Source organism: Pyrus communis, chromosome 13 (genome assembly GCF_963583255.1).
Source record: "Pyrus communis chromosome 13, drPyrComm1.1, whole genome shotgun sequence".
Lineage (NCBI taxonomy): Eukaryota > Viridiplantae > Streptophyta > Magnoliopsida > Rosales > Rosaceae > Pyrus > Pyrus communis.
Window position 1 is genome coordinate 24,190,773 of NC_084815.1, and position 12,154 is coordinate 24,202,926.

At 39.2% G+C, this 12,154-nt stretch overlaps 2 protein-coding genes across 3 annotated transcripts; both read left to right on the forward strand.

Annotated features, from left to right (window-relative positions):
* The first annotated feature begins 417 nt into the window (after positions 1-417).
* On the forward strand, positions 418-3,276 carry LOC137713401 (protein Dr1 homolog). 2 transcript variants are annotated; one of them, XM_068452695.1, is made up of 6 exons: positions 418-553; positions 643-736; positions 1,456-1,545; positions 1,991-2,085; positions 2,462-2,530; positions 2,841-3,276. In XM_068452695.1, exons 2-6 carry the CDS (start codon positions 682-684, stop codon positions 3,000-3,002), a joined length of 471 nt encoding a protein of 156 aa, XP_068308796.1. In that variant the 5' UTR covers positions 418-553; positions 643-681; the 3' UTR covers positions 3,003-3,276. The 2 variants fall into 2 exon arrangements, with proteins under 2 accessions (XP_068308796.1, XP_068308795.1); XM_068452694.1 differs by having other exon boundaries at positions 420-553; positions 675-736.
* Positions 3,277-4,468: 1,192 nt separating this feature from the next.
* Positions 4,469-5,774, forward strand: LOC137713653 (protein MIZU-KUSSEI 1-like). Its single transcript, XM_068452978.1, has one exon. The coding sequence runs from the start codon at positions 4,597-4,599 to the stop codon at positions 5,464-5,466; it is 870 nt and encodes a 289-aa protein (XP_068309079.1). The 5' UTR covers positions 4,469-4,596; the 3' UTR covers positions 5,467-5,774.
* The last annotated feature ends 6,380 nt before the right edge of the window (positions 5,775-12,154 follow it).

Genomic DNA, 12,154 nt, shown 5'->3' on the forward strand with positions numbered 1-12,154 from the left:
TAAAAAAAAAATCTCTAAGATTGTTAAATTTAAAATTTAAAAATTTAAAAAAATTAAAAAAAAAAGAAAAAAAAAGACTACTTTGCAAATAAAAAATACACACACTCTCATTGGTTCTTTCCAAACGCGCCAAAAGGCCATTGGCTCCTTTCCATGGAAGATGAGAGACAAGACCCTATCACTAACAAAACCCAACAATCCAAAAAACGACCACGCGTCCCCATTCCGCGTGCGCAGCACCCGCCAACCGCTCACCCCGCGAAACGCACGGCCGTCGAAAACTCCTCAACGACGCGCGTGGTGGACTCGTAAATCAACGCGCTTTTGGGGGAGAATTGTTTCGTTTGCCCTAATCGCCTGCGAGCGAGATCTGGCTCTCTTATCCTGAAGAACTCAACCCCCTTCCCCTGATAAATCCATATATTCAACACCATGTCTCCCTTCCGAATCGTGATCTTCCTGCAACTCGGATCTTCGTCGATCGGTTGATTCATTCGTCGTCTACGCGGTCAGATTCGCGCTTGCTCGCTCTCCGATTCAACTCGGTTATCAGGTGAGTCATCTCGGTTCTGCTGGAATTTTTAGATCTGTGATTTTTTTTTTTCCGTTTTGTATTTTTTCGGTGAATTTTGGAATATGTAGGTGCTGATTTTTGGGGCTTACGGTGTGCGCAGGTCCAGGATGGATCCGATGGACATCGTCGGGAAGTCAAAGGAAGATGCTTCGCTTCCGAAAGGTGGATTCGTAATTTTTGTATATTTTTTCGTTTAATTTTTGAGATTATTGTTGTTAGGTTTATCGATTTCATGATTTTTTTGGTTAATTTCGTGTAATTATCTCTGGATTTTGTAATTGAACGATTTCGACAAAATTAGTGCCCTAGGATTTGGGGGTTTGCTGCTGTTCTTTATTTTGAACTAATTGCTTACGTAAATTGATTAATTAAAGATTGGTTGAAAATATTGATTGACTAAATCTTGTATATTGAATTAAGGGTTTCAAGAAATTGATTTTTCGGATACGAATAGTGAGTGGGACTGTATAAACAAAGAAATCAGAATTAAAACTCCTAAAAATAAATTTCATTTGGATGGAAGGAGGTATGCATGATTTGCTTGCTGGTTAGGGGCCCCGAATTTGCTTGCGAAGTACTGCTTCCTGCATGTGATTAGAACAAGCATTAGGTTGGGTGCTAATTCATGTTTCCTCGTGTTGAGGCTAAGCCTTTACCAGGCGTGACAAACTTTTGTGCGATTACTTGTCTAGTAGTATGTCCTTGTAATCATTTATCTCTCTCACTGCATCATATGTGTCTATACTTTTATCATCTCTCTTTGTGCTCCTCATGGTTTCTTTGTGTTTGTGAATTCCCAGTAGGGGCATCTTATACTGTTTATTATACACGATATTGCCGCCAGATGTACGTGTAGCTTATGATTTAATATTCATGTTCAGCAACCATGACCAAAATCATTAAAGAGATGTTGCCGCCAGATGTACGTGTCGCAAGAGATGCTCAAGATCTTTTGATTGAGTGTTGCGTAGGTGAGAATATATAAGTAGTTTATCTTTAGTTTATGTTTTAAATTTGTACATTAATTCAAAATTGCTTTAGTTTTGCTACTGCTAATGCATCTATCTTACTCTTAGTATCTTGATCTCTGTATAGATTAAACCCTTATTCGTTTTGGCCAATAGCATGTTCTGCACGTCAAACCTAGTAGTTTCAGTTAATACACTAGATGCTTTTTTCGATTACAAATGTGACATGTTTTAGTCAATAAGCTTGAAGCAACATTAAAATAAAGTTAGTTTTCAGATTTTCTGGGATTTTTATAGGCTATAGCTGTTGGAATTGCTCCTAACTTATTTCTTTGCCCCATAACTTTGGGGTTTGAAGTGTTGTCTACTGCCTTAGTGCTTTGACGGATGTTTTATTTTTCTTTATTACTGAAGAAAAGCATTCAGACTTGCGTTATTGCGTTTGCAGAGTTTATAAATCTCATCTCATCAGAATCGAATGAAGTTTGTAGCAGAGAGGATAAAAGAACAATAGCTCCCGAGCATGTACTCAAGGCTTTACAGGTTTGTGAACAACCCAGTTGAACATGTTTTCAGTTTTATAAATTTGATTCTTCGTATGGTCTGATTTATTTTCCTAAATTGTTGTTGTCCATTGTGCGTCTGGTAGTTTAATAGTGTGGTATGTTAGTATGTCTATCAGTCTATGCATACGTATGTATATTTATACGTGCAGGCGTTATCTCTGTGTAGTTCATACTTCTATCATGATAGTTATTGTCATATTGATCTATGTGGATTCTCGAATGAGATGCATATTTGTGCATTAAGCTTAAATTGTAACCCCTAATTTGTGCTTATGAAGAGCAATTATATTCATATACCATGTGAGATGCTTACAATGGCTGCATCATGACATTTGTTCTCTTCTGTGTATCAGGTTCTTGGGTTTAGCGAGTACATTGAGGAAGTTTATTCAGCATATGAACAACACAAGCTTGAGACTATGGTAAGTGTTCATGATGCCTTCTATGTTCATTCAACTTATGCAAGACTGAAGTTGCCATAACTTAAAACAAGACATCAGTTATTCAGTGGAACGTTGAGAGTTAGGGATTGATCTTTTGTGCAGCTGGGTTTAACTGGCAGTACCTCTATACAAGCAAATGTCAAACTGGTGCCTGTTGTTGCACCAGGGGCCGTTGTGTTGGGTGCTAAAGCATGCAACTAGTCAACTAGTTCACATGTCTATAAATTGTCAAGCAGTCGTGAACTTGCAACATAAAACTATATACTGATGCAAGTGGTATTCCTTGCAGCATGACTTATCAAAAAGTGTCAAATGGGGGAACGGAGTGGAGATGACAGAGGAAGAAGCCTTGGCTGAGCAACAGAGGATGTTTGCCGAGGCACGTGCCAGAATGAATGGTGGAGCCACTGCGCCCAAGCAACCAGACCCTGAACAAAGTTTAGAGAGCTAACCTTAGGACCTTTTATTTTTCGTGAACCGTAGGCAAGTATCCTCGACTTATCCATTTGTGCTTCTCTTATATGTACAAAAGAAAGAAGAAGAAAAAACCCATTCAGTAGTGAGTGTGCTGGCCTATGTCCATACGCACGCGAAGTTGTATTTTCTTTATGGATCCTTGTCTATAAGTTCATGTAACTAGTAAGAGATTGTCTGACTCCTGGTGCCGCAACTGTATGTAATTATTTGGCTTTGTTTAGTTATTAGTTTGGAAAAGAGTTGTGTTCTTTTAGCGTCGTTTCTCGATAGAGACTGCATTTGCAAGATTACTCTGTTGCATTTGTGTTTTCTTTTTCCTTTCACAAAACATCCAACGGGATGCAGCAACTTACGAAAGAAAGTTCCTTTAGAGTTTTCTTACGCTTTCAGATCATCCTGCGGACCATTCCGATAGGTCACAAACGGAAGCGTTTTTCGTCGAAAAAATCATTCCTCATAAAACTCGTACAGCACCAAGAGATGTGGTAAGGCCACATTGAGAGGCTTACAAATAGATTCTAGTCGATGAGGAAAGCGATGCTTCAATGTTTCATTGGAAGAATAAGGGTTTGGTTTTTGGGTCCCCACAAACATTGAAGCGTCAGTTCGCAGGTAGGTGATGTGTAGACTCTGCACCCAACATAGCCCATGAGATAACAGTGTTCTAATGAGAACCCCCAACAAACAACACCACCACCACCTGGTGCACCTCTCAACTAGAAATGGACATGGGCATGGGTGTGGGCCATGGTGAGAAACTTACCAATCAAACACAACGACAGTGTTTCAGACCAATCACGCACTGTCATTTAAAATAGTTTGTGACAATATCTCAAATCAACGATACACTACAATACGTTTTGAATTCCTTGTAAGATAATATGCATGATTAGTTTGAGATACTGTTATAGTGATGTCGTTTCTCATAGTATTGGTATGGGTACACAAACCAATCAATCAATTGAATGCAACACCACGTGAACGTTAAGTATCTCACATGATAACGAATTGGTTTGGAATATCAGCATGATAATGTACTCGTTTCATGAAAGTTCTTTTCCTGAGTTATGGAAGGGTGTGTTGAGACTTGTGACTTGTGGTGAGCATGTCTGGTGGGAATAGTGATGGCTTTGGGTTTGTTTGGGCTTTGGTTGCCATCTCTTTGCTGTTTTGGGGATTTCAAGTCAAAAGAGTCAGTCAAGCAACATCCCTCTCCCTCTCCCTCTCCTCTCTACCCCACCAGAAAGTGAAATAACAAGGCACATTGTCTCCTCAGATTCCTTTCTTTTCTATTTTTCAAATCTCCCTCTCTCTCTCTCTCCCCCTCTCTCTCCTCAGTTCCTCATTCAGTTGGTGGGTCAGGCTGTGTTTCTTTTGTCAGGATTCTCTTTGGCTACAACAAAGGGCTAGAAACAAAGAATTAATGAAATGAAATCCCCCCACATATCAATAAAAGTGAAGGAAGGAATAGACCAGAATCCCCACTCTCTATCTCTCTCCTCTCTTTCTCTCTCTACCCACCAAACCATCTTTAAGGACTCCCCTCTTCCCACTGATTGCTTTCTCATATGAAATCAGTGAGCATGGCAAGGAGCTTGCAGGACTCCTCCTCCAAGAGACACTTCCTCTGGACAAACAAAGTTGGCAACGAAGAAGAAGAAGAAAATGATGTTGATCATGTAGTTCTTCCGAGCCTCAAATCCTCCTCCTCTGCGTCGAAACCAAAATCCGACGAGGAGGAGGAGAAGAAACAAGAGCATGATCATCATCAAAAACAACAGCATGGTCATGAGGCTCATCAACTTCCCAGGAGGAAACTGCAAGCGGCTGCAGTTTCCAGGTTGCGGTCTGTTCTTACCACTTTTGGTAAGAACCGATCTAGCCTACCACTTGGGCTGGGACCCCGAGTGGTAGGCACTCTTTTCGGCTCAAGGCGTGGCCACGTACATTTTGCACTCCAGAGAGACCCTAGCTCGCATCCGGCCTTCTTGATCGAGCTTGCAACGCCGATCAGCGGGTTGGTTAAAGAAATGGCGTCCGGCCTCGTCAGAATTGCGTTGGAGTGTGACAAGGATCACAAAGCAGATCTTCAAAAGAAGAAAGATCAGAAATCTCTGAGGCTGCTGGAAGAGCCAGTGTGGAGAACTTTTTGCAACGGTAAGAAATATGGTTTTGCTAGCAAAAGAGAATGTGGGGCCAAGGAGTGGAAGGTGTTGAAAGCTGTGGAGCCCATTTCAATGGGGGCTGGTGTGCTGCCGCCGTCTGCGGCGGTGGAAGGGAATGAAGCTGAAGCCGGGTCCGAATCCGAAGGCGAACTCATGTACATGAGGGCCAAGTTTGAGAGAATTGTTGGGTCTAGAGACTCTGAGGCCTTCTACATGATGAACCCTGATAGCAATGGAGCTCCTGAGCTCAGTATCTACTTGCTCCGAGTCTAATAAACCCGAAAAGCTGCACGAATTCGCATCTCCGCCGCTCGAATTTCCGATATGTACTTCAGTTTTAGCTCTGATCAATCTGGAAATTGGAATGTGGAAATGTAGCTAGTTCTCTGCAAGCAGTTTTTATTTTTTGTTTTAAATTTATTTTGTGTTTGGTATATTTGGAGAAAATGTTTAGTGGGGTTTATTGTATTTTTCATATTTTGTTTAGTTTAGGTGGTGGGGGGAAATACAATATAACATGATGGGGTAGGTGTGGAGGGTATATGTATAGCTTTTTCCAATCCTTAATGAAGTTATGATGAGACAAGGATGCTAATGCTTTAATCATGATTCATGATTTTCCTCTTTAATTTGCATTTTTTGTTAATGTTGTAAACTATTTTAATCCATTGATTTGATTACTCTACGATCTAAATAGAGGATTCTTTCCTCTCTAAATATCTTCTCCTCTTCTCTCATTCTCGCTCACTTTCCTCTGTCTTTCTCTTACGGTAAAGAAGTCAACACAAGATGTTAACGTGGTTCAATCGTGAACATTCAAATAGGAAGAGATTAGAGGAGATAATTTGGACCTGATCTAAAGTTCTCTTGAAGCTGACTATCATTAAAAACATTCAACCAACATCATATTCTTTTGAGAATGGGTGTGTTATTCACACACCCATTTTTACTGCTCACACACCCATTGTTAATTTATGTCCGATGATCTTCTTCAATTCATCTGATCTAACGGTCGAAAACTAAAAATGTGTGCGCGAGAAGTAAAAAGAGGTGTATGGACTGTTCAATCAAATTAAACTAATTTTGTAGCGAATGCATTGGCTTCTAAAGGTATATATTTCCTTGTATTAATGTTTACGTCTTTAAATCTACGAGGGAGAAATTTGAACTTAAGTTGCATGAGGGACGAGCACACTGCCTTAACCTACAATTACCTAATTAACCTCAAATTAATGCTAATTTTTCTCTCGCTAATTTAAAAAAGAGGCCAAACCCCTATAAAAGGAACTATACATATTATTTTTCTCCTTTTCCTCCAATCTGCATAACCAAAAATGTTTTAGGTAATTATACAAAACGTATGAGATCACAGGCTGCTTGAACTTTAGTACTCAAATCATAAGAAGGCTGCAAATGATGCATAGCAACCAAAATAAAATAATTAAGGATGAGCAAGTTCCTACCTTTGACATGGACTAACTATATCTTGACACGTGTTCATGTTTTTTATTTTTCTTTTTTTAATAAATCCAGATTATGAGTTTGAGCATGATTAGAAGTTTCTATAAATTATGGCTTTTTTGTTTTATTTTATTTTATTTTATTTTTTAGTACATCAATATTTTTACATTAGGGAGAGAGGGAGTTCGACTAAGCCACACAATGAGCAGCCTAATTTAGTATCGAATTCTCCATCCATGAGATTCGAACTTAAAACCTCTCACTTATAAGCAAAGAGGAATACCACCAAACCGTAGTACTGTGTGGCAGGGCGTCTTTGTTATTTGATTTTTCTTTTTAAAAGAATGAACACGTGTTAAGACATGATTGGTTCCTATCAAATGGAGGAACCAGCTCATCCTCTCAAGGAGGAGAAATTTTTCAATATGCCCAGAACACATGACGATACACCACATGTTATTACACAATTACAGAGAAGTTTTTATTTCAAGTATTCATCCGATTATATAATAACATATGTCGTTTTGTCAAATCTACTCCAGAGCACGTTGAAAAATCTCTCCTCGAAGGAACACAAGAATTATCCAATAACTAATGATGCAATTTTTCTCTTTATTTGCTGTGTGGGATGATCTTCAATGATATGTTTAGTGTCTAATTTTTTTGGTATACTATTTAATTTCCTTTCCCTGTTTAGGTTGGATCCTTGAGCAGTAGTGTTCTTTTTCTCACACAATCTTCCCATATGATTTAAGGCATTTGGTCCAAAAGTATTGGCTAATTCCAATTTCCAATCATTGCTTTTGATTATATAATTTTGTGTGACAAATGATCCCAATATAAAATTTTACCAAAGTAATCATAGAAGTCATCAAAAGCAAAAACAAATATTTAAAAGAGAAAAAATTCCAAATCCAATTCCTGACAGCAGAATTTTGGCTTTTCTTATGATTGACTGCTTTTGTTTTTCTTGTTTAATATCTTTTTTTTTCCTTGAATTTAATCTTGTTGACTGCTTTTCCAGTTTGGCATTTGATTCCCTGCTGAATTTAAATCATCCTTGTTACATTGTCCCCAGTAATGTGACCTTTTATGGTACAACGCATCAACTGTGGATATTTGCGGTGTCCGTATATGGCAGCATACTTAAAAAAAGACGAGATTCGATAGGAACTCATATGAGTGTGTTGGCCTGGACGGTCTAGGCGGATTTAAGAATTTATGGTGGAATGAATGGGGCAAGTATGCCTACATGCCCTAGTTTGAAGGCTTTCAAGTATGCCTTCTTTTTTCTTTCTTCTCTCTCTGCAGCTGCAATGAAAAAGAGTGGGGAGAGAGCCCTTTGGCTTTAACCTTTCAAAATGGTATGTGTTTACATCTCGACTAAAGCGGAAAATGATTTTTGCACATAATTTCCGCATTCTTTGTACTTCCCTATTTATTTAGGCATTAAATTGAACAAATTGAATGAGATCAAAGCGCATGATTTTCGTAAAACATAAAAAAGAGTGATGAAATCATTTTCCGGATCAAAACCTATCCCTCCTTCAGAGGATAAGGATTATCTTGTCACAGAAACCGAGGGTCGTTTTGATCATCCAGTCATCATTCTTTCAAAGGATACAAAAGTTGGTGGCTGGACCAAAAGTTGTCTAGGCTAGGCCATTGCTTTATACAATTATTATTCCAATAAATACGACCCAAGCTCTTTAGCACTCAGCACTCAGCACCTGAAATAATATTAAATAAAACCAAGAAAAAAACCTTGGATATTCATACATACGGAGGAAACGTCATATTTGTAGAACAAGAGTAATGTTGTGTACGATAGTCGATAGATATTATTTTTGCGACCCTCGCAAAGCACAAGCATAAGCCTTGTTGGCTTGGGGTATCTTCTTTCTTTATATAGACACAGTACAACATTTAATTGAATTCATTTCCATAGGGTCATTGTACAATTTTTGCGTGTTGCCCACAGCTGCATTACTGTATGCATTTGTACGTAGGCTGTGTTGAATGAGCATTGTACGATGACTATGAAGTAGGAGAAGGTCTTCAATGCGATGGATGATGGTATCTTAAGCCTTGCACACTGCCTCGTTGAAAACTTAAAACCGATGGTAGTGAATTGGTTTGGGATACCTCCACAAACCATTAGCATCGCCGTTGTAGATAAGTTTGCCGTTTAGTATGTAGAAAACAAATGAGAAACATTGATCACATGCAAAATGTTAGAAAGCATAATGATATATATGAATTTTAAACCATATATTTCTTTTCCGGAATTCTTATTAGCACTCTATGAAAGTCATCATGCATGCTGCTCTTAGTGTAACTAAACCCGTATCTCTTTTTATATTTGATCAATGCACGATGACTTATTTTCGAGGAAAGAGGGTTCTCTCCCCTTTTATTTTTGTTCCTTCCCATCCCTTCCTTGTTACTAACACCTGTATATTGCAAGTCCAAGGCCTACACTGTGATGAGTTTACAACTGTATCTCTCTTAATTAGGTGTACTCTGGCTTTTTTTAATTTGGCCCAGCTATTATCTTAATTAATTAAAATGATGAAGTGATTATTTGCTTAATCATTAAGTTGACAAAAATGAAGGCCTTGAAGGTGCTAAAGCACATTTAAGCTGAAACGCAGTTATGGGGTGGGACCAAATCAAGGCTCTGAGCCCCGTGCTTGAATAGCTGCTGAAACGCAGAAACAACTTTTCTTTGCGCACCCATATATATTTTACCTTAATTAGACAAGTGGATTATCTAGATTATGCTTGAAAGTTGAAATTAATGGAGGTTAATTAATATAATTAAGCAGAATTCGGGGCCGGATTATGAGAAGTGGATTGGCTTTTTGAGTCAAGTGGCCTTATTTGGGAGGGAGGAGGTTGGGGGGGGGGGGGGGGGGGGGGGGGGTGGTGTGGGTGGTGGTGTCGGGGTTGGATAATTATCATAGTTTTGGTCTTGATATGCACATCTAGGTCTGAGTTAGGGACACCCTTATATTGTGACGGTATCTCAGACCAATCAAGTCATGTTATGTGTTTTAACTTTTCTACCTGGCATGCTTCATTGTTTTAGGATATCGCCAGCGTCCCGTAATTACCTATATTACAAACCCTCTTACGAATCATGAACCAGGAACGCCAAGAAAAATAAGTTAAGTTTATGGTAATTAAGTTAAGTTTATAGAAGAAAAATAGCGGCGTCTAGAAAATAGCGACGCACAAGATATTTCATGCACTGTTGTAGATCGATGCTGGTAGATTTTCTTTTGGGGAAGGAACTGGAATGATCAGTTTTTGACATGAGAAAACCATTAAAATAAGTATTCATGCCGGTGTCGTTCAAAGTTTAGGGTATAGGGTTTAGGGTTCAGAGTTCGCAGTCCTCCTACAACACAATCCCCGACGTGAGAAAACCACTGACAGAATTAATGGAGGAGCCAGTAGACCAAACTACTCATCAATTTGTCCAAGACAAGGTAAGTTGGCCGATGGAGTATTTCTTGCCTGATGAAACTCTTGTTACTATATTTTCTTTCTTGCCGCTAAAGGAAGCAGTAGCCACCAGTGTCCTCTCCAAGGGATGGCGCCATGCCTGGGCCTGGTTTACTATGAATCTCGATTTTGATGCCGGTAAAACTTTGAGCGGCTTCAGGGACCTCCTTCCAAACATGCGGGAGCAAGAAAGGCATGCGTACGTCGATTGAGTCAATCATGTGGTTGAACAGCATACTCTCCCTAACATCGAACAATTCCGGGCTTGTTTTTTGCAGTTGCAATGGAAAAGGGTCCACTCTGAACCATAGATGAGATGATCGCTTCAGAAGATCCATAGATAATTGGATTCAATTGCAATGGAAAAGGGTCCGGTTTGAACCATAGCATTGGGTTTAAGTCCCTCAAACTTCTTTTTCTCAATAATGTTGATGTGACCGGAAAAGTTCTTGAGCACTTCGTTTCGCACAGTCCATTGCTTGAAACGATTATCCGTGTCTTGCACTGCACGTTTGGTTAACTTAAGAGTTGCCAGTTCATCGATTGGTTTGGTAATTAGAGCTAAAGAATTGCAGTAGGCTCGAACGTGTTGAGATTTGTGATACGAACCTTGTTTCGTTTATTAGCATTGACGATAAGATAGACTTGCTTCTCAGTAATGTACCTTTGCTGGTTGAGGTATCCATGGATTGTTTGACCATTGACGACGTTGGCGGCCTTAGTCTTGCCTTCACCCATCTCTCATGCTGTGTTTCTCAGCTAGAGATCTCACGATGAATATTTATAGAGGGGTTGGTATCTACCATTGATATGTTTGTTTTTTTACTTTTTAATTTTGTTGGATTATGCTGTTCGTCACTCTTTTGTTGTTTCTCAGGAATACATTAATGCTGATCCTGTCTTTCCTATTTACCAAAACTCAAGCATTTGAAGTTGGTGGTTTATGCAGATCACTGGTTGAGTCTTCGTCAATTATCTTCTTTCCTATTTACCAAAACTCAAGCATTTGGAGGAAGGAGAGGCAAAAGATCACGCTATGAACCAGCTCAAAAATAGAGTGCTTTTGAATATAGAATTTCATCCGGCGTGTTGTGTGACCGTTGTATGCCACTGAAGTTCAAGGAAAAATTTAATACGACGGAAATAAGGTTGTCAATGCTTTATGGCACGGAATGTTGGGCAGTGAAGCATCAATACGTACATAAAATGGGTGTAGCGGAGATGAGAATGCTTCGTTGGATGTATGGGCACACAAGAAATGATAAGATTAGGAATGAGGATATCCGAGATAAAGTAGGAGTAGCCGAAATTGAAGGAAAAATGAGAGAAAATCGGTTACGGTGGTTTGGACATATGAAACAAAGGTCTACTGACGCTCCGATTAGAAGATGCGATTACTGGACACAAGTTCAGGGTCGAAGGGGTAGAGGAAGACTTTGGAAGAGACTCTAAGAAAAGAATTAGAGTACTTGGATCTAACGGAAGATGTGACACAGAACTGAGCGCAATAACGTTCTAGGATTCATATAGCCGACCCCACTTAGTGAGAAAAGGCTTTGTTGTTGTTGTTGTTGTTATAGAAAGTGGCAGCGTAATCTATCCAGAGAGTAGAGGTTTGTGTCAAATCTCGTGTTCTAAACTATTTATTTCGTATAATGCAAATGTTATTTTGAACTTCTCTTCGATTGAGCGTTGTTATAAAAAATATATAATAGTTTGAAGGTTAAGTATGTTGTGCAAAACCTGCGTTTCTTTCCAGTTACACATCCTGTTACAAACCTGGAGCTACGTTGCAGCGTATAGTAATCAAGTTTTTACAAAGAAAGTAGCCGCGTTCAGTGAATATAGTGATGCAGATGCTGCTGGTAGATTTTCCTTTTTGCCAAGAGCAGCTGGTGTTTTGCATTTGGTTGAATCTTGTTCCCCAGTTCATTCAGGAATTGACATATAGGGCCCAAAGAATATGAAGCAAGAAATGATTACTGCGAAT